The sequence below is a fragment of the Curcuma longa genome, chromosome 8, assembly GCF_044706935.1.
Source record: "Curcuma longa cultivar G26 ecotype Majalengka, Jawa Barat chromosome 8, ITB_CL_G26_1.1, whole genome shotgun sequence".
Classification (NCBI taxonomy): Eukaryota; Viridiplantae; Streptophyta; class Magnoliopsida; order Zingiberales; family Zingiberaceae; genus Curcuma; species Curcuma longa.
This window is the reverse complement of record NC_133868.1, coordinates 6080988-6102942: the sequence shown is the minus strand read 5'-3', so window position 1 is coordinate 6102942 and position 21955 is coordinate 6080988. Positions and strand designations below refer to the sequence as shown.

The 21955-nt window shown below is 35.8% G+C and overlaps 3 protein-coding genes across 3 annotated transcripts; 1 reads left to right on the top strand and 2 right to left on the bottom strand.

Moving 5' to 3' along the window:
- Positions 1–5705: 5705 nt before the first annotated feature.
- Positions 5706–7408, bottom strand: LOC141833830 (adenosylhomocysteinase). The gene is made up of 3 exons (XM_074721327.1): positions 6692–7408; positions 6070–6606; positions 5706–5982 (listed from the first exon to the last, which is right to left on the bottom strand). The coding sequence occupies exons 1-3, from the start codon at positions 7400–7402 to the stop codon at positions 5773–5775; spliced, it is 1458 nt and encodes a 485-aa protein (XP_074577428.1). The 5' UTR covers positions 7403–7408; the 3' UTR covers positions 5706–5772.
- Positions 7409–7918: 510 nt separating this feature from the next.
- Positions 7919–10592, bottom strand: LOC141834120 (nuclear transport factor 2-like). The gene is made up of 9 exons (XM_074721568.1): positions 10421–10592; positions 10132–10269; positions 9743–10016; positions 9427–9641; positions 9204–9333; positions 9001–9122; positions 8841–8906; positions 8402–8468; positions 7919–8266 (listed from the first exon to the last, which is right to left on the bottom strand). The coding sequence occupies exons 1-9, from the start codon at positions 10469–10471 to the stop codon at positions 8187–8189; spliced, it is 1143 nt and encodes a 380-aa protein (XP_074577669.1). The 5' UTR covers positions 10472–10592; the 3' UTR covers positions 7919–8186.
- A 1951-nt stretch (positions 10593–12543) lies between these two features.
- LOC141833716 (ethylene-responsive transcription factor-like protein At4g13040) lies at positions 12544–19959 on the top strand. The gene is made up of 7 exons (XM_074721208.1): positions 12544–12704; positions 14105–14158; positions 14667–14797; positions 18031–18115; positions 18495–18675; positions 19318–19439; positions 19534–19959. The coding sequence occupies exons 2-7, from the start codon at positions 14116–14118 to the stop codon at positions 19671–19673; spliced, it is 702 nt and encodes a 233-aa protein (XP_074577309.1). The 5' UTR covers positions 12544–12704; positions 14105–14115; the 3' UTR covers positions 19674–19959.
- Positions 19960–21955: the final 1996 nt, after the last annotated feature.

Below are 21955 nucleotides of genomic sequence, written 5' to 3'. Positions count from 1 at the left end.
CCGAACCCCAGTAACCCCGGCGGCGGCCAGACGTGCCAAAGCGATTTCTTTCGTTGTAAGCCGCCGCCTTAGCAATCCCGCGTCCTGCAATAAGATCAACAAGCGCCATTATTATCGTTAAGTGGTGGATATGGATTTGCTTGCCTGTTTTGTGTTTAATTTGCTTGGCGCCTGTGCCTGCCTTGTGTTAAAATAAAATATTTTAATAGTAAATTATATAAAAATTCTGCATTATGGATTTATTAGAGATTAATCTATAAAAAAATTACTGGAAAAAACTAATATTTTGTGTTAAACTAAGTATTTATTTGAAAAAAGAATGATTTATGGCACCGACAGAAAATAGGCCTGAGGGCTGTCCATTTATATCTTGTCCATGCTTGTCCTCCGGACCGAATTAATATGAAAGCCTTTTGCATAGTGAGTTTTCCCCTTTTCCCGTTGTAGCATTTGTATCGTTGGATTCTTTTTTTTTTTAAATAGTTTCTTTAAGGTAAAAAATATAAAGGCGTTCTCTATTTTTCTTATCTCAAAGGGGGCATTTTATTTTAAAAAATAACAAAAAAACCCATTATATTTTATTTACAAATATTTTTATTCTAGTGATATCATTTCATTATTTCTGTATCAGGATCATAATTCCTATAATGTGGTCAAATTACTCAAATTTAATTAAAATTATAACATATCAAAGGGTGATTACCTTCTGAAGATAAATTTATAATAAAATAATTACAAGATGAAAGGAATTTTTTTTTCAGAGGATATATATTCATTGAAAATTAATCTTTTATTTTATTATAATAAATTTATTACTCTTTATTTTTTTTATAAAAATTAAAATATATCACTTTAACAATGATATGTAAAAAGATAAATTAAAAAATTATAATTAATAAAAAAAAATATTATTTCATCTTCATCAAAATTTCAATTTTTATTTCTTTTTACGAGTTTATTCTATCATAATTAATTTAATTATGCTTCGAAATTTTGTTACCCTCTAATTAATTGAGACCTGGTGGGGGAATAATTACACAGACCATATATCGCCTTCCGACAGGACATGTGAGATCACGTGCAAAATAATGAAATCACATGCATGAGTATTAAATGGACAAGACAAGCATTTTAAAACTGTCTTTATCACTTTTCTCAATAATCTAATAATTATTTTGAGGACACAAATTCTATAGCTACAAAAGGAGATTATATATATATCGTATAAATACTAATTTTACAGATTACTAGCACACTTACACCAAATCTTCTATTACACTCCATCTGAAAATCATAGCATATAAATGTAGTAAATTACAGTAGATGATATTAATGTGATTTTATATGTACATGATCCCAAAAGTAAAAGAAAGACAAAATTAAACCCCTTTAATGGATAATTGAACTTTGATTGTTCACATACTAAGCTTAAATCTAACTAAAATTGAACTTTAATTATTTTACAGATGTTTAATTTAAATATACTTAAATTAAAATCTAAATAATTTAAATTGAACTCTAATTTAAATCATTTCGAATTATAGTTCGATTCTATTGAAATTAAAATTTGAATAGTTTAAATGAAATTAAAGTTTGAATTTTATTTTGAATTAAAATTATTAATATTTTTGAAATTTAAATTGATTTCAAATAATATATTTTTTAAACTCAAACTCAAATATATTTTGTTTCACATCCCATAAATGTTACCTTAGTGTTAGTTTAAGATTTTGATTGAGAATAGGATCTTCAATGTTCAGTTCAAACGGTAAAAAGAAAATTAATAAAGATAAATCGATGTCTTTTTTTATTATTAAAAGGGGTACCTCAAATTTATATTTATTTTTAACAAAATGTTTTTTTTGTTAAGCACTATTAAAAATTATTTTATATAAATTTAATTACTTTTATTTATAAAATTAAAATATTTTATTTACTTAGCAGATTAATGGAGACCAAATTGTTTTTTAAAATTTACATTTTTTATTTTTTCGGTTGTAACTATTTTTCTATTAGGATAAAATTTCATTAAAAATATTTTCATTTTTTTTAAAACAAGCTTTACAAAATTTATTTAGTATGAAAATAAATTTCATAGCTAGTCGGATTCATCAAAAAGAATTTCCCACGAATAAAATTAAACCACATTAATTCAGTTCAATTCTGTTTGATCATTGCATAATAAAAAAGTTTAGTGCAATGCTCCTTGTAAATGAAATCAATTAGGAAATTTAATATTTTTTGATAATTTGAAATTCACAATATTATAATTGAATTAAGCACATGGCTTCTTAACACTTAAAATTGATCCACAAAACATTAATAATTTTATTAAAAATAAAATAACATGATATTTAATTGTTAATTTGTTTAAATTTAAACTAACAATTGGATCCAAAAGAAGCGGAATTGGACTAAAAGATGCCAAAAGGACTACTAGCAAGAAAAATAGTCCTTTCGGTTCGGGGCCATTGATGGTCTCCAAACACTTAAAATGTTGGGCAAAACTTTGTAAGCTGAAATCGGTAAATCAGATATTTTCAAATATTTCTTTTAGATGTTATATCAATTTTCAAAATATTTCAAAACCAGTCCACGCCTTCCCCATTGAAGTCGGGAATCCAACCAAAATCACCAAACTCAAGTAGCATTTGTATAACTTGGAGCCCACAGGATATAGCTTAGAAAGTTAAAGGAACAAGAGACAAAATATTGAAAATCGCATTCTTCAGCAAAGTCTCAAGATATCACATAGTAGCCTGGCAACACGGACACACTACCAAAGGACCATCACGTACCAATTACTCCGATACGGAAGCTTGCCCATATCATTTCTCAACCAATTCAAAATGGGAAATAGCGAAACAAAAAGCTAGAAGGTAAAATCAAGCAGGATAAATTCAGCCATCAGTAACATTTCCGGCCACGACTTGCGCCGTTTTGTTACCATCTCATGTCGGCAGCACATATTAGTGTTAGATTTGAGAGGTGTCCTAACACAATCGTCTTACGGTCATAATATTTATTAAATAAATAATGATTCACTGTTTGAGTACACATTCCATATATGTTTGATTGGATCTTAAACTCAAATACTGAATATCCGTAATACGATTCATAGCATAAGAGAATTTATAATTGGATCACAACTCGTGAGCATTTCTACATGTGCAATTATGAATGTATTAAAATTATCCCTAATCGAGGAATTGATGAGCACGGACGTCATCGATTCTGTCGAAACTAGCACATTTAAACTCCTTGGTTAGTCAAACAGTTGATCTCACTGCTGGAGACATTGGATGTTGAGAGTTAAACGTAGATGCTGATTAAAGGTAAATTAGTTCATTGGAGTGACCTGCCGTGAGACTTCATATGGTTCTATACATATGTCAATGAATATCTCAGTGCAACTTAAGTGCGAGTTTCCTTTGACTTGCGGTATTCAAGTCACCTTGGTCATGGAGACTTATACTTTGACATTTTAAGCAAGCATCTCCAAGGAGGTGTGAACCCGAGATGATTGGGTATAAGTCAAAGTGCCCGAAAGTGTTTAAATAACCCACAGAGGATTCATCGCTCCTTGGAAAAGGAGACGTATACCTTACGACCGCTTGTCAAGATTGTTACTAAAAGTCTTTGGTAAAATATTACATGTTAAGAGTACAGTACTCTTGGACACATGTACAAGTAACTTGAATCTACATGACAAGAAAGCAGCTTGGACTAGGTGTGACGTAGTCAGCCTAGTGGGGACCGACACATAGACCATGTCCTGAATCAAGCGGGTATAAGACGGTGAAAGGAACGAGACACGATTCAGTATAGCTGCTGAAAGGTTTAGAATTGTTCTGGAATCAATCGTTGATTTTTCGATCAATTGGAGATCATGATGTACTACTAGGTGTCACTCATGATCGTTCCGTAATTAATGGTTAATTACGGACGACCAACATAACCGGGAACCTATTGGGTCACACGCACTACAAGTTCTTCGAAGGACTTAAAACGAGTTTGAGAATTGAATTATCAGAATGAGAGAAATAAATTCTGATTGGATCGGACAAAGGATAATATGATGAAATTCGTCTTACAAAGACGAAATGAACGAAACTGATTTCGTTCAAATCAAAGGTCGTTTGGTTAGTGAACCAAATGATTCAATTTTGAATCAAAATTGAACCAACTTGGTTTGGTTCACGATGGAAGAGAGTTTGGCAAAACGAAAGAGAAGAGGAGCTTCGTCTTATGAAGACGAATTGAACAAAACTGATTTGAGTCAAATCGAGAGTCGTTTGGTTAGTGAACCAAGCAATTTAGTTTTAAACCCGATTTGCTACAGTAAGTGATTCCGGTTGCTATAGTAAACTCTAAAATTGGTTTGCTACAGTATCAAGTCAAAATCTAGAATCCGATTCAACCCCATTTTGATTTCTTGGTTTTGGCTGCGCGAGAAAACAAAAAAAATTAAAACCTAGGGTTTAATTAAAACCTAATGTTTTAATTAAAAATACTGTAGCTCCTTGTTTATAAAGGATCGCGTAATAAAAATAGCCGCCGACCTTGTTCATCTTCTTCCTCCTTGCGCTTGTTGCTTCCTGCGTGCGTGCCGACGTCGCCCGCCTTCGTCCAGTCGCTTCTCCAACCGCGACGCGCCCGCAACCATTCGGCTGCTTCTCTAATTGCGACGCTGCCCGACCTCCTTTCTGCATGCAGTCGCGACGCCGCCCGGACTGCAGGCAACGATCTGGCTGCCCGTTGGCTGCGACCAAGCCGCCTTCGTCGGTGACGATCGAGCGCTCGTGGCAGACTGTGAGGCACCGCGCTTCCCTATCCGCGATCGTTCCTTCGCATGAGCACCTGCCGACCGCAAGTATGGGAGAGGTATCCTCCTCGTCGGCAATCGCCTGTCTTCCTTGTGTGAGCATCCGTCGGTGAAAGGACCGATGGCCCTGTGTTTCTCGTGCGAGAGTCCTGTTTACGTTCTTTCCTTCTCTGTTGTGTTGCCAACCAGAAGAAACAGGGATTTTTCCCTCCTTACCTTTTGTGTTGCCGACCAGCAAAAGCAGAGAGAGCTTGTGCCTCTCTGCTTTGGTGTTGCCGACTGAAACAAAGAGCACTCTATATTGTGTTGCCGGAGAGGGAACAAGTTTTTGAAGCTATTATCGGAGCAATTTTAGTGGCCAAAAATCATTTTGGTCACCATAAATCGTTGCCGGAAATTAAGGTTTTACGATTGAGAGCTTGTGAAGCGATCGGAGAAATGTTCCATCGTGATCAAAAAAGATTTCTGATCGTTTGTCTCTATCGGCGATCAAAGGTTGACCACCGATAAACTACATCGAGAATACGATTCTCGATGATAATTAAAAGTCCCGGAACGATCGCGACAAACGTTGTTGCGTGAATTCTAGAATTAGACTTCTCTCGATTCGATCGTCATCGATTATCGACTAGTACCGAAGACGATGACGCGACTCGTGACTTCCGAAATCGTCCAAACGAAAGCTTGGCGTGGATCACCAGTAGAGGCGGAACTCCGACGAAGACCGCTCGATTAATATAAATCCTGCTCAAACGTCATCGAAAAAGATACACACAGAATTATTTAATTTTTTATAAATTTTAATTTTCTGTCATATCTTATACATGTTATTTTCTGCTTATGCATGTGTGTGTTATTTAATAATTAACTTTAATTATTTGTATATTTCTACTACGCACGTTTACGAAACGTGTAAATATATGTATTGCACTAGACGATCCCAACAATTAATACCTATAGTGAGCAGGTTTGTAAGGACCTTCGACGGGGATGCTGATGTACGCGGCCTGAGCTGGTGTGAGCTTAGTAAGCTTGGCTCCTAGCTTACCCAGGTGCAGAGCCGCCACCTTCTCATCAAGATGCTTAGGTAGCACGTACACTTTCTTCTCATACTTTCCGCTGCTCCTTTCCTTCCACAACTCAAGCTGCGCAATCACCTGCCAAGAGGTTTGGTTTGTTGAAGGATTCAGTTACAATATATAGTCGGTGGATCAACTCGATCAAATCAGTATCAAATTTAATACCTGATTGGTGAAGAAGCAAGACATGACAAAGCTGGGATGGCCAGTGGCACAGCCAAGGTTCATAAGACGCCCCTCCGCGAGAACGATGATGCCGGAATTCGTCTCAGGGAACACCCATCGGTCCGTTTGGGGTTTGATGGTGATGCGCTTGACGCCCGGGTAAGTCTCAAGCCCGTGCATGTCGATCTCATTGTCGAAGTGGCCAACGTTGCATACAATGGCATTGTTCTTCATCTTCTTCATGTGATCCACCATGACGATGTCTTTGTTTCCGGTGGTGGTGACGAAGATATCAGCCTCCGCAACAACATCCTCCAGGGTGAGAACAGGAATGCCCTCCATCAGAGCCTGAAGCGCACAGATGGGGTCGATCTCGGTGACGATGACCCGGGCACCTGCCTGCTTCAAAGCAGAGGCGCAACCCTTGCCGACATCTCCATAGCCACAGACCACAGCAACCTTGCCGGCGATCATAACGTCGGTAGCCCTCATGAGCCCGTCAGGGAGAGAGTGGCGGCACCCATACAGATTGTCGAACTGTTGTTAAAAAAACGAATGAGATCAGGATAAGTACTAGTTAGAATAAGCCCTCGATTCTAGATCCAGAGAGAACCTAGCTAACCTTGCTCTTTGTGACAGAGTCATTCACGTTGATCGCAGGGAAAAGCAAGGCGCCGCTAGCCTGCATCTGGTACAGCCGCTTAACACCGGTGGTCGTTTCCTCCGATACACCGACTAGCCGCTCCTTCATCTTGTGATACTTCTTGGGATCGACCTTGAGCCCATCGCGGATAATACTCAGCACGATCTGGAACTCAGCGTTGTCGGTGGAGGCAGGATCCGGCAACTTTCCGTTCTTCTCGTACTCTTCCTCGGCCTTGACCCCTTCGTGGATGAGGAGCGTCGCATCACCGCCATCGTCAACGATGAGATCAGGGCCGCCTCCGGCTCCCCAGTCAAGGGCGCGCTCAGTGCACCACCAGTATTCGGCGAGCGTCTCGCCTTTCCATGCGAAGACAGCCGCGGAATCGCGAGCGATGGCGGCGGCAGCGTGGTCCTGGGTGGAGAAGATGTTACAGGAGCACCAGCGAACCTCGGCGCCAAGGGCGGTGAGGGTCTCGATCAGGACGGCGGTCTGAATGGTCATGTGGAGGGATCCGGAGATGCGAGCGCCGGCGAAGGGCTTGGAGGGACCGTACTCGGCGCGGCAGGCCATGAGGCCGGGCATCTCGACCTCGGCGAGCTCAATCTCGAGGCGACCGAAGTCGGCCTGAGAGAGGTCCTTGACCTTGTACTCCCTCCCACTGGAAGTCTTCTCCACGATCAGAGCCATTGCTAGGGCTTCAAGCGATTGGAGTAGGAACGGTGGAAGTTAATAGGAAAATGAGAAAGAAACTGACGGACGAGATAGGACGGGGCGGAAACGGGGGAGACGTCGAACGTCCGATTTGGCGCGGTGACTTGTGGGGTAGGTAGAAAGACCGGAAATTTTCATTTTGGCACCCGAAATTTTGCTTGGATTGCACAATTTTGCTTTAAATAGTTTATTATATTTTAAAGCATAACATTTCCACAGATCTTCCACAGATTCTGATCTTGAGTGTCACAGCAGACTCAAACATCCTCACCGAACATTTCCTAACAATTGAGTAGGTGGAGACTTGGAGTCAAATGGTCGAGTGTCGTCTTCGACCAACCAAGCAATCATTCCCTTATTTTGTTAATGTTTTTTTTCCTTCGCAATTATCTATAATACTATTCTTAAAAGTTATATTTTGTTCGTAAAATTCAAATCGATTTTCTTAAAAACCGGCCATGGAAGCATGTGTGTATGGTGATCAAAGCTATTCCTTGTTTATTTCTCAGGCGCTCCGGCGATGGCACCAGAACTGCAGAATAAGAGGTTTGCCTACATGACGGTGGATGCCAAGACAACATCCATGAAAACTTGTGCCCAGTTCGAAATAGAAGAGGGAAAAAAAGCCTTGCATGCTCTAGAAAGATGGGAATAAGAAGGGCATTCTGACCCTCTGTATTCCTTTATGTATTCTGTTATCTAACTCATCGACTCCATGAAACAAGCTCCATAAATTATGTTCTGCTGCGTAATGCCTCCGCTACCATCGTTCGCCTTTGTCTCTCTTTTCGTCGTTCTGGTGTGCACCACCGCTGCTAGTGAACTTGCCTTTATTGTCAACTGCAGAAATAAAACCTTAGTTTAGAATGATGAACAACGGTGAACTGTCTTCTCGTTAGAGCAATGAAGTGGTCTTATGATGAAGCATTAGAAAACATAGATCACTATAATCAGCCAAGGTTCAGCTATACTTGCCTCCTGAATGAAGAATCTTCTTTCTATGGACATAAACTCTATGGCCAGCCATAGTAATTGGAGAAGCCTGAAATATATTCACGAAATAGGATCCCGTGATGAGAAAAACAAATTAACACATCATATTCAAACAACACTCGTAAAACATAGATATATGGATCTTGTATGCATGAGAACAAGTTGCACCAAGAACTTTACAATCATCGAAAAATGTCTATGTGGAAACCAAGACTAAAGATATAATTGAACGGGGTAACGAAAACAGCTTGCACTAGAAACCGACACGATAATTTTGGAAATTAAGATCAAACAGGTACTTTGATGGATGCATCTATATCAAAGGGATAAGTAAACAGACAGCGAATTTACCATCCAAAAGAGAGAAACTACAACAACAATCTTAAAATTTCAATAACAGATGAAAGTATGTGAAGTTTACCTCTATTGCCCGCTGGACAGCATCAGAGAAATTATACTCCACGAAACCAAAGCAAGAATTTTGTAACTGTAATTTTGATGAAAATGCATAACTACTCAAATGAAAGCAATGAAGAAGCAATTAACAAATCAGTGAACGAAAAAAAAAAGAGAAAAGCAACCTTATTGCGTTTGACTTGTATTCCACCAGGCTTTATAGGACCAAACCTCTTGAACTCTTCTTCAACTTGAGCAGGTGTTGCATCAAATGGTAAATATTTCAAATATAATGAATAACCATCATCTGTAAGCAGCAGAATAAGTTTAAATGATTATGTAATCAAATTGCAGAGCATTGTAAAAAACTTGATGTGAAGTTAAATACATTGTGCCTTCTGGATTTTTTTGCTTTCAGAACCAATCGATCCAGAAATAAGGCCACGAGAAGCTGGATGACCTGAAGCAGGACACCATGCTGGAGCAGATTCTGAAGCAATATCATTCATAACTTTGACCTGTATACATCAATCCATTCTGATCTTTTACAGTTTTAATGAACATATGCAGAATTAACGAATTACATGCATCTTTTCAAGATCAACACTTACTACTGAAGCATAAGACTTTTTGAGATTCTCCTCGTGATTACTTTTAGTCTCTGATTTAACCAGCAGAGGTGGAAAACTATCGGCAGTTACATCAATCACATTACCTGGTTCTTCTTCCTTCCACGCTGAGCTCTCTCCGTTGTTAAGAGGACCACTGTCTCTGTTCATTTTGTCGCTCGTTTCATCCGTACGAGGTGAATCTTTATCTTGGGAAGCTTCGGTGTAAAAGAAAGATCACCGCATAAGCCGACAAGATGATCAAGAGCTTGCCTGATATAAACCTGAAATTTAATCGACGTGCAGAAAAAAAAAATACCATTTTCAGGTTGAGGAGATGATCTAGAATCATTTAATGAGCCATCCGGATGGCTTTCTGCCGCATGGATAAGCATGTCATTCAGGACATAAAAGCCTGTTTCATGTGGAGCAAGGAAAAATGACTGGATGAACTCCTTCTTGGAATTGTCTTCTTCCCTGGTGAGAAACCCTGTCACGATCACCATCACTCCACCATAGAGCGAGTCCTGGCAGTCCACCGCTTTTATCTCCTCAACACTGAAGTCCATGGACAGTATCTTCTCGTGTATTGCCTGTTTTCCAAGGATCAAACAATCTTTTTTATTTTTTGTTTTTTTTTTAAAAAATCAACATCTGGACACGTAACGTTCTCTTTTTGAAAAACATACAGCCGTTTCAAATACCCACATCGACGGTGGTGACGGAGGTAACGTTGCCATGGCCATCAGGACGACCAAGTCTGCTCCTTTCCTGGTAAAACCGATGAACTAACTCCGGAGAATTGCGGAGGTAATTGTAATACTGATCCACAAACGTTTCCCCAACCTAATAAAATCCAGAAGTTTCCCACAGATCGACGATTGATAACAATCGGAAAACCTCGATGAATCAACAACTAAAGCCGAAAAAAAAAAGGGTTCGACCTTTATCGCATTGGAAGAGAGATGAATCCGAACCGAAGGGAAGAAAGCATTACCATCTGCGCGTAGCGAAGAGATTCGGCAGCGCTGGAAGGCCGGGCCGCCATCTGGTGAACGGAACTTTGAGATGCGTCGGCGATCTAAGTCAGATCGAACGGGAAGGACGGGGGCGGGGTAAACCCTCGGAAAAGGAAGGGGGTAGGAGAGGAGACGCGAGTCGCAGCGCAAGTCTCGAATTCTAGCGCGGCCGCCGAGAGCGAAGTGGGGGGAGAGATTGCCTTTTATAGATACACCCCATACGGGGAAGGCGGGCCCCGCCACGCAAGGAGGGCAAGATATGGCGTGCCACACCGGACACAGTTTTACACCCAGGGTGGTAATAACGGGCAAGCAAAGATTTCCGGTGCCTGATACCGGACGCGGTTTTTCACGGGGCTGCCTGGCCGGTCGATGCAGCTGATTGAAAATCCCCAAAAATAACTATTTATTTAGCATCATAAATAAATAAATAAATAAGAGTATAAACTAAATTTCAAACATAGAATATTTTTTTATATATTCCCGCGTGAATTCTCCCGATTAATCTTTAAAATAATTATTTTATTTTTAATTTACCTATTGAATACATTTAGAATATAATTTATACATTGAATAAATTTAAAGTAAAATTTATACATCATTTTTGAAAATATTCATCTCTATTAAAATTCTTTTATTTATTTCCTTGATTTCATTCTTATAGAAGCTTTTATTAACTTAAATATGTTTTTATTTTTATTTTATCTTACTCAAATTTTTAAGGGTGCATTGATCAAGTTATCAATTGATCAAAAATTTAATAAAAAACTTAAATTTAAAAAAAATCACCATCTCTCGCGCACCCTATTGTGCACGCGGCGCCATTGCCGCCGTCGCCCACCAATGTTGCCATCACCCATCGATGTCATTGTTGTCGTCACTCGCTGGATCAACGAGCCTTCCGCACAAATTTAAGAAATAGCAGTTGGATTTCATTAACCTTGGAATCAAGGAAAACTTCACTTTTCCAGAGATAATCGTATTCCGGATTATATGCCCCATTGTTGAGGTATCATGTGTCATTATTCGAAAATCGCTCATTACATAAATTAAATAAGATTTTTGTTGATAATCTTAAATAGATAATCAAGATTATCAGTAAAAGAGTTGTATTTGAAGAAATACGATGAGCTTAAGTAAAGCTAGACGAAGAGCCAAGCAATTCCTAAAATATGGCCTCTAAATTTACCCATTACAAACCTTCCATTACGGTCATTTCTCAATTAGAAAAATCCTACAAGTGTTACTAAGAATATATATATTTTTTTGTGCATGTTGTTTTTTTTTAAAAAAAAAATCAAAATATTATAAGTTAAGACTATGCTAATTTAAAATTAGGTCATGATAAATATAACACAACCTTCCTTATAAATTGTTTAATTCAGGCATTCATACCATTTAAGAAATTATTTTTCATATTTGAACTAAATTTAAAATTAGCATGAGTCACAAAATATACTATTTAATTTAAAATTGTACTTTCCAAATTTTGAGATTAAATTTCTTGTGAAAGATTGTCTGAAAATTTAGAGTCGAGTTTTAAAATATTCAGGTACTCTTTAATTTATTATGTGAGAAATTCTTAATCTGATTTAAATTAATAGTAGTCCTTAAAAAAATGGAAAACATAAAAAAATCATGTCAAATGAGATTGCTAATGCAATTCTTTATATTTCAAAATGATGATTTATAAAAAGATGTTACTGAATCACTTAGGTTTAAATATATATTTTCCATTAAATTTTTATATCTTTTATTTTATTAGTTTCTCAGAAGAATAAAATAATTTGGATGATATTTATTTTGGTAATTATTATTATATATATATAATTCGAAATTCCAAAATTGGAGGTAGCAAAATGGTAACTAAGCTCACTTTTGGTAAGTTGATGGAAGTCCGTACCGAATACGGGCCGGAATTTTACGCGGCCGGTTCAGTTAAACCGCAAATGATTGGGGGCAAAGGAGTAATTTTGCAAGTTGGGAGAGGGGCGTGAACAAAGAGGCACACAAAGGCAAAGCGTACGTCGTTCTTCTCCCCATCCCTTCAGGCTTTGCTTTCAACCCCACGACGCGCAACTAACACAACCCAAGATGAAGCAAACACACGAGAGTTGATCAAACCCAAGGCGAAGGCGACGGCGACGGCGACGGCGACGAAAGGTGGTGGATGCGGCCCAGCTGACTTCCCCCCGCCACCTCCCTCAGCCTTCATCCTCCTCGCCTCTCCTCTGCCTCCGCGCTGGTGGCGGGCGCAGCCCGGTACGCGACCGTCTCCTACCCTCCTGAATTCCACCTTGTGAAATTTCTTTTTCTATTCGTCTCTCGCGGTTTCGGTGTTTGCTTCCGGGTTCGCACATGGCTGGTGGACTTGGGTGGAGGCGCTTCGGGTTGTTTGTCTGGTCGCCACCTTGGCGCCTGGTTTGGGTTGGAACTTGATTTCTTTCAACGGGGGGATGGGACCGTGCGTGAAATGGAGGTTGGGGATTTGGGTCGTCGGGGGTACTTCGTTGGCCGTGTGGTTGGAGACTTGGAGGTGCTGCTATTGGTGAGCGCTAGTGATTGGGGAGTACATGGATGGCTGGAAATTTGTCTGGCGAGCAAAGCTTCAATTTTTGTTTCTTATTGGTTTTGGAGGTTGTGGTCTGGGTGATTTAAAGTTCTCGATGACCAGTCCCTGTTATAGGAAGGATGGAGTCGAACCAATGCTAATTTTTGAACTCGTGAGATTGTATCATCACTAGTGTAAGCAACTGAAGTGAGGCTCAGTCATGGTCAGCAAATTTGTTCACTTTGATGGTTTTTCCTGACTCGACTACAGGTAGTTCTGTTAGAAGCAATATGCAAAAGTGCTTTACGTGGGTGCTGTTATATCATTCCAAAAGGCTGAGAATTTCAAATTCTCTGGTTTTGTTTGCCTCAGTTCAGTTTCGACTGACTCTCACATCTTCACGCAACAAACTATTGAGAACTACTATACAAATCATGAGAACAAATTCATGTTGATCTACCTGAAGCACCAATGCGAAATGATGAAAATTGCAGGAGAAGAGTTTTTCTCAATTCATGATCTCAAGATCTCTATCCTCTGGATGATGATATTGGTTGCACGAGAATTGAGATTATATTGTCTCCGACTTGGTGGAAAACTAGTTTGTGTAACTAGTTGGAGTTTATGTAATTATGCAACTATACTAACCAGATTGAAAAAAAAAAACACTTACCTGGGAGGCCTTTTAGGAAGTTCTCTTCACCATCATATTAGTTACTGGTCTTCATTTTTGTATTAAGCACCATTTTGGAGACAAAATATCTAGTAGGAAAGAGTTGAACAACTCATGATCGTCAGGATCTCTTTTCCTCAGATTACTGTATCGTTTGCGCTGAGGACTGAGATAATATAGGAGAAGAAAGTTGGTAGAGACGTAAACTATGCAATTACACTTACTGAGATACAAAAAAAGCTTAATCAGGTAGCTTTTCAAGAAGTTTTCTTCACTGACCTTACAGTTACTGGCCTATTAGTTAACCAACTTTTAAGTAAATAAATGTTGTTGTATGGATTTATTTGGTACAATTTTACTTTTCCATTATCTTTTATGATATACTGTTTCAAAAACATTCCTTTTTTTTTGTTAATTTGTATTTTTCATTGTTAGCAGAGTAATTAGCCATGGTTAGCATAAGGAGAAGAAGATATTTGGGGCTATGTTCTGGTAACCATCGTTTTTCAATTTCTTCTCTAATTAGCTCAATGATAGCTAGTTATTAATTTTGCTCCTTGGACTTATGAATTTAGAAAATTTATATGCATGGTAATTTTACCTTTATTTGTGGAGAAAGCTAATATTCATATTTAATCAAAGTTTGCCTTTTGAAACTCGTATTTATTATATTTTTTAAATTTTGATCTTTCAAGAAATAAAAATTTTCTTTTTCTGTTATCTTTGAAGCTTTTAACCATTCTAGATAACTAGTATGCTATCACATTGGCGAGGACATATTGTTACCAAGTACTGAAATTAAAAATCTTTATCATCAAAATGCATAATGGACATGGTTGATTTGTTGTTTTGTCTTGGTGACATGAATCTCTTAAATCAACCTGAAGTGGAAGTATTTTATTCAGTAACTAAATGAGCTTAGAGTTCCTCAAAAAATTGAATGAGCTTAGATGATGTACAAACTTACAAATTCAGCATATATTTCTATTTTATAATGCAGGGAAAAGTTCCTTTCCTGTTTTGCTTCCTAGGCCAATGGATTATAATATTTCTGTGGATAATTCGAATCCACATGTGAATCCAAATAGTGTGCATCCAGTTCCTTCAGTTGATGCAGGCCTTGAAAAGATGGTATGATCAGTTTGCTGGATCTTTTCAGTTTGTTAGGTTCTATTTTGCCCCCTTATTTTTATTTCCATATATGGCCTGATTATGTGTTCATTTGTACCTTTTTGTCATGATTTAAACCTGACTATTGGATCTAGATGGAATTTCTACATTAATGAATTTTTTTCTTAGATATGATAATCTATGTTTGCTAATTTTCTATTTTCTTTGTTTTCATTATGATCCCTTGAGTAATTTTACTTTTGAACTGGTATGTGAAGTCATACTTATTTTCTTTATGGATCCTACATTTAGTGTTGATTGATTGAACATCCCAATTTGTTTTATTTGGTGTTCAGTAAATATTTGTAAATAGGGTTTTATAGCTGATAATATGCTTGCAACTAGCATTAGTTACATGCATACTAAGTAATAAAATAACTTGTAACTAGATTTACTTGTAGATAGGCTTGAACAAATTAATTTATCTTGGTAGATCCAATAAGGATGATCTAGTGAAGATTCATCATTTCATAACAACAAAAGTGTCTACTTTTTGATAATAGCCTCGTTCTTTTTCTGTTACTAGCAAATGGCTTCTTGGTTTTATGTAGGGAAAGTTTGGGGTTGCCCATGATGTTTAACTTTATCATTTTGTCCGTGAATTTTTTAAAAGCCTCAGAATTCTTGGTGTCTTTATTTCAGTTTCAATTTAAAGTGAACTGGTTCCCCTAGTGTAAACTTTTTTGATTTAAGGCACAACCTAATAAGTGCCACTTGGATTAATTAGAAAATTAAATGTAAATTGAGGGCCAAATTTAAGATTTTCTAAGATTAAATGACCAATGTATTGCGGGGGTCAAATATCAGCCTCAGAGCCCAATCGTTGATTTGTTTTTTGTAATATTCTAAACTTTGGTTATCAATAGCTAACTTGCTTGTTTAGGTTGTGGATGTTTGCTGGAACCCCTGATGTATTATATCTATATACACCATTGATCCAAATATTGGAGCATTTCCTGAGGGTTTCAGATTAGAAAACTGAGTTAACCATGGCTGTGGTCATGCCTCATTCATTTCTAAAAAGAGTTGATGTGAAGGGAAGTATGATAGAATGCACATTCAAAGACTAAAGCATGACATCCAATGTGGTGTAGGGACATACTAAAAAAGGAAAAACTAAAGCAGGGCACACTCAGACATCTAAAAGTTGAAATGTCATATTTCTCTATGACAATTATTGGCTGAAGCAGTTTCAAAAGAGAAAATGTATAGCTGAAGGATCTGAGGACCTATGGCAAGAAGAGAATACTGGTTTTCTTTAAAATCATAATTTGAATCACATTATTAGTTGATTTAGAAAATGAGAAGTTTACCTTATGAGAAAGATTTGTGCATGCAAGAATTTTAAAAGCATGGAAGATTGGAAGTATGCATTCAAGCCATTGCAAGTGCATAGGCAGATATGAGGACACATATGCGGTGTGTAGTCCCATATGTGGTTCATGTTAGAAGTACTTAGAATTAATTATATTTGGAAAAGTACACAATAATATGTGCAATAAAATATTTAAATTTGCATCCATTATACTTTATCAAAATAATCAACTTAACAATCCATATAAAATAAAAAAAATTAGAACTATTTCATACTATTTCAATTTTCCAATCTAACCAATCTTTATAGACATAAATTGTGCATCTATCACATAACATATCCATTTTATTAACCTAATATATAAAAATGCACAATATTAAAACACTTGACATGTACAGTTATAAGTGTTTTTTATTAAACTTTCATCACCAAGCCATAATTTTTCTATGCGAAAAGTTTCAAAAGTATGGTTCCTCTAGTGAGATTAGCTAACTAAATAATCCTTGTACCCTTAATCAAATTCCTCATCATGGACAGTCCTCACTATTTATTTATTTATTTATCATTATATTAAGGCAAAATGCTAGTTTGTTAAGATCATCTTAATCAAATTTGTCATCATGGGCAATCCTCACTATTTTTTTCCATTATATAAAGGCAAAATACTAGTTTGTTAAAATCATCTTTTATGTGAATATGTGAATGTAATTGAATGAATCAGTTTAATTTCAAGTCATCTAAGGACTCAGTTGTAAATGTGCCCAGCATAATGACTCGCCTAGACAATATATTCTACTCTAGATTGCTCACTTTTGGGGCTGACTATGAAATTGTAGTGAGGTCTTTCACTGCATATGCGTGTGTATTCTTAAGTGCTTTATTTTTTGTTTCTGAAAACAATATGATTAAACAACAGTTCACTCAGAGATGTATTCTAACTAAAAAAATAGTTGGCTAAGTTTTGAGTCACATGCTCTATCTTCATCTTCAAGAATCTAGAGTTGAGAAATCAGACTATAGATAGTGCTTCTGATTTTTTTTTCATAGGCTGAAGAACTCCATAACAAAATTTTCACTTGCAAATCATGTGGTTGTCTCCCTAAATTTATCTGATGATTGTTTTAGTTGTTTCTCAATCAAATTCGGCTTCTATATAACAGGGCTGTTCCTGAGCACTAGTAGGAGCTAGCTTTAACTTCTTTTTTTTAAATTTTTCAGAACATATAAGTATGTATTTAAAAGTTTAAGATTTTATCGTAAAAAATATTGGATTTGAATCGATCTTAAATTAACGGGCATTACAATAACATAGATGCACCACTGAAAAAAAAAAGTAACAGAAATTTATTATATTCTTGTACATTCTTTGCTAGAGAGATATATATGTAACAGCAGATTATCTGTGTTATTTGGGGTTGTAGATGCCTGTGAAAGCATTGTCTCACTGGTATAATGTTAATATTTATCTTACTGCCCCATGTAATCTATTGATGGAAGTGACATTAATTTACTGAAAGGATATAACATAGGTGTTAAAAATGCATGTTAAAGGGCGTAGAAAGTGAGGAGAGGATAAAACTTACTTGGATGAAAGATACGAGGGGGTGGAGGGAAATTGACACAAAAGATGTACATAAAAGGAGCTTTATATGTAATTTTATGATCTCTTGTCTTCCTCCTATTGAATCTACATCCAAGTAAACAGGCCCTTAGTTCACATTTGAGAAGGCCTCTTATGCAGGCTTAAATAGCTAAACCTTTCCCACATAAGTGCTTTAACATTTTGGGTCGGGTTATGTTCCATTTTGAGCTTTAGCATGGTAACAGAGTAGCAATATTGGGCATGATATACATGTTAAATACTTATGCTATTTTGCAGGAAGACAAGTCTGCAGCATTTCCTGGATCCACGAATGCATTTGACTCAAGCATGTCAAAGGAGGAGCCAAACAATTACTTTCCTGGTTAGCTCTTTTGAATATTCTAATTGTTACTTAATATAGGCTGTGAAAATTGGTCTGTCTCTGTATCAAAGTTTAGCTGCTGCTTTTTTTTTCACTTGCATGGAATCATTTATTTGAAAACAGAAGATAAGATGGCATTGTCTCTGAACCTTCAAGTCATTTCTTTATTGATGTCAAAACATATTTATATGAGGAATTTAGTGACTTAGCGTGCCTCACCATGACTGATGTGTCGAAATGATGAAACTGGAAATGCATACTTTTGGGTGTCATGGATTTATAAATTTCTCATCAAGGGTTTTGGCTTGCTATATATAGTATAGATTCTTTTGATTGTGTACTTGAAGTGATATGCCCTTTTGTTTTCTCTTATTTTTAGGCAAAGAAATTAAACGCAGAAAGCGACATAGGAGAAAGTACTATGAAGACCAGGAGCCATGCATAATGAGAGGGGTATATTTTAAGAATATGAAATGGCAGGCAGCAATAAAAGTTGACAAGAAACAAATTCATCTAGGGACCGTTGGATCTCAGGAAGAAGCTGCACGATTGTATGACAGGTATTATTGATCCATAAGATGCAGTTGCTTGATACTGCAACTCGAGGTTCTGCAAGAGCATGTTTTTTCATCTTCACCAGTGATGTCACACAATTAAGGCAGATAGGTTTAGAAGTTGTAGTTAGAATGTTTCTATATCTCTGCCTCAACTCTTAACAGGCGTAGGCTTTCCACGCATAACTATTCATTGAACTTTGACAGGAAAGGATCTGGGAACTGATTTAGATCAATAAAACAATCTACAAGAAAAATAAAGGTTCTTGATATGAATTAACTGATCCTAGCCTTTAATAAAGTTATATCATGCTGAAATATTCCCTGTACTTGTTGTTGCAAATACAACAACATAAAAGTAGATGAAAATCTGCAGTAAAAAAGTTTTCAGTTGTGAATTGATACATGTAAGTTCTATATTCTCAAGTAACTTCAGTTGGCTGGCTGTTGAGAAATGGCATGGCACCATCCAAATGTCGAAGGTGCTTTTGTGCAACATGAAGAATAAAAAATCAACAGAACAGAATAAGAAAGTTTGTGTTGAAAGAATAAAACATAGAGTAGGTGCTATAATTTCTCTATCTTGGTCATGTTTCTCATAAAATTGGCGCTTTCTCTGTATCTTGATTCTTTGTTTTGGACATACAGAGCAGCTTTTATGTGCGGGAGAGAACCTAACTTTGAGCTCTCAGAGGAGGAGAAAGAAGAACTTAGACAATACAACTGGGATGAGTTTCTGGCTCTGACTCGCAGTGCAATTAACAACAAGAGTACATAAACTGAAGCTCATCTATATTGTCATTTTTTCATGCTCAACTAAATATGATGCTGAACTATTCATGTTGAATTGGTTTTGTTTACCAGAGCAGCAGAGAAAGTTCAGTGTAGGGAAGCAAAAAAAGTCAGAGACTAAAACCACATATAGCAACTGGGAGCATGAGGGAGCCACTCGTGCGTCATCTATGTCTGATGATGAAGATGATGATGTCGATGTCGACCCTTAAGCCTGTCTCATAACCAAGACCCGAGAAATCCAAAACAACAAGCTCCCATAGTTACAGAGTTGAGACTAGTTTCTATACATGTATATAAAGATGATAACCAGGTAATATTCTTGTTGTTAAATTGCTTTGCAACTAAGGCCCCTATTAGGGCGATTTACTCTTTGAAGCATCACTATATCCTCAAATACGTTCTCGTTTCAGATGCAATTTGTCAACATTTTTCAAAAAAGTTGTGACACCAACGAATTTGTCATGATCACGTTGTGCAAGTTATGCATTTGTGTTACTCTCTGTGCTTCAGCTATATATTTAACAGGTCTTGCATGTGATTGAAATGAGTACGGGAGTCATGTCTTTAGCAAGTGTCGCTTAATCCTTCATGATGCTTATTGAAGATGGAGTGGGTAAGGCTTGATGGAATTATAAACTAATTATCTCATTCGAGTTCAAAAGTAGCATTATAAATTCATAAATTTCAACACCATTTACATGTGGATTGATACATTTAATCTAATTATGTAATACGGGTCTTATAAACGTTAGTTTCTATTATGTTCATGTTAATTGTAATATATAAATCTCTCTTTATATATATATATATTCTGTATTGATAAAAGTAATACTGCCAAGTATACTTTGGATCCACATTTTATATTATTTATAGCCGCCATTTGATGTTTAACTTGAGATTTCAAGAGTTCAGATATTTTTTAATTGACATTTTCACTGTATATGATTTATTATATATATTAAAAGTGCTTTGACAATCTAAATAACTCATTATAAATAAAAATAATAATGGGCAAAAAACAAGATGAAGTCTTAATTTTCAATTAAAGTAAGATCAGTGTCTAATTTTTAATTAAAATTAAATGGGCATTCCATTTGACTTGAATTATCCGAAATATCCTTACATATTACATTTTGATCATTAAATTATGTAGAAATTAATAATTAACTTTTATAATTATAAAAATTAATTAATTATTAATTTCATACGGTCAATTATGATTAAATAATATTCATTTAATTATGTAGAAGTTAATAATTAACTTGTATAATTATAAAAGTTAATTAATTATTAATTTTTACACGATTAATCATAATTAAATAATATTTATTTAAAATATAATGAGTGTTATAAAGTATTTATCATTTATTTTATTTATTAAAATATTATTTTAATTAAATTATCATTTAAAGAAATAAAATTAAAATAATATAAAATAATTATTATAGAAGTTAATAATTAACTTCTACCATGCATAAAAATTAGTAGTTAATTTGCCCAATAATAATATATATTTTGCGTTCATGAATTCCATGATGCTTTGTTCAAAATAATATTTTTTAGTAATAAAATGGGAAAATGTTTTTTTTTTTTAACTACGGAGAATGTTTTTGGATGAATAACAAGAGAGTTTTTTGAGAATTAAAAAAAAAAGTAAAAAAGCACTTCTAGAAACATATTGTGCGGTAGAAAAAAAACCGGTTTAGATAGAATAAAATATTCTTTTAAAAAAATCAAAACAATATTTTATTATATAAATATTATTATAGTGGTTACGACATAACTTCTATAATTGGTAGAAACTACGACTTAGCTCCTATGTAGTAAAAGTAAACTAATTAACTTGGTTAAAAAATTTATACATAGAACTTTTTATATAAAATATTTTAAATCAATTTATTTAAATTTAATAAAAATCATTTTAACATACTTAAAATGATCATAACATTTTATTAAAATATTATAACAACTAATTATTCATTGCTATAATATTATAACAATCATGTTTAATAGTTGTTGAGCAGTTGGGCATGATGCAACTGTAACACATTTCAATGGAATATCAGAGTAACGTATTTCAGTGGAATATTCAATTATCACAGTTCAAAATCCAAAAGAGGCAAGGGTAGATTTTACAGTGGATTTTAATTCTACTGTGGAGGTCGATCTGCTGAACGAATTACCACGAATGCTTCTGGATTTATGCAATAGACGAATCCAAGAAAAGGTTGTCTACCTCTAAGATTAATCAGGTATGTAAGGATCTGATACCTGAAGTAATAAACAAAAATAATTACCAAGCAATATTATGTTAATTTTGATCATGTTACAATAAAAATTTATAAAAATATTCTATTTATAGATTTTTTTATCCAGTTAAATATTTTTTTTACATGTTGCTTTAGCTGCTATAAAAGAGTATAAAGACCCGACACAACACAACAATAAGAGACATGATAATTTTTCATGCATCAAAGAATTCAATTCTGAT

What these genes read in the sequence shown, in the direction of transcription:
- LOC141833830 (XM_074721327.1), bottom strand. Translation starts at nt 7,402, where the DNA reads ATGGCTCTGATCGTGGAGAAGACTTCCAGTGGGAGGGAGTACAAGGTC. An exon ending in ACTCTGTCACAAAGAGCAAG is followed by an intron (nt 6,607 to 6,691) that starts GTTAGCTAGGTT and finishes TTTTAACAACAG; the next exon opens with TTCGACAATCTGTATGGGTG. An exon ending in CTTGCTTCTTCACCAATCAG is followed by an intron (nt 5,983 to 6,069) that starts GTATTAAATTTG and finishes ACCTCTTGGCAG; the next exon opens with GTGATTGCGCAGCTTGAGTT.
- LOC141834120 (XM_074721568.1), bottom strand. Translation starts at nt 10,471, where the DNA reads ATGGCGGCCCGGCCTTCCAGCGCTGCCGAATCTCTTCGCTACGCGCAG. An exon ending in CTCTTCGCTACGCGCAGATG is followed by an intron (nt 10,270 to 10,420) that starts GTAATGCTTTCT and finishes GGATTTTATTAG; the next exon opens with GTTGGGGAAACGTTTGTGGA. An exon ending in CCTCCGTCACCACCGTCGAT is followed by an intron (nt 10,017 to 10,131) that starts GTGGGTATTTGA and finishes CTTGGAAAACAG; the next exon opens with GCAATACACGAGAAGATACT.
- LOC141833716 (XM_074721208.1), top strand. Translation starts at nt 14,116, where the DNA reads ATGGTTAGCATAAGGAGAAGAAGATATTTGGGGCTATGTTCTG. An exon ending in ATATTTGGGGCTATGTTCTG is followed by an intron (nt 14,159 to 14,666) that starts GTAACCATCGTT and finishes TTTATAATGCAG; the next exon opens with GGAAAAGTTCCTTTCCTGTT. An exon ending in GCTGCACGATTGTATGACAG is followed by an intron (nt 18,676 to 19,317) that starts GTATTATTGATC and finishes TTGGACATACAG; the next exon opens with AGCAGCTTTTATGTGCGGGA.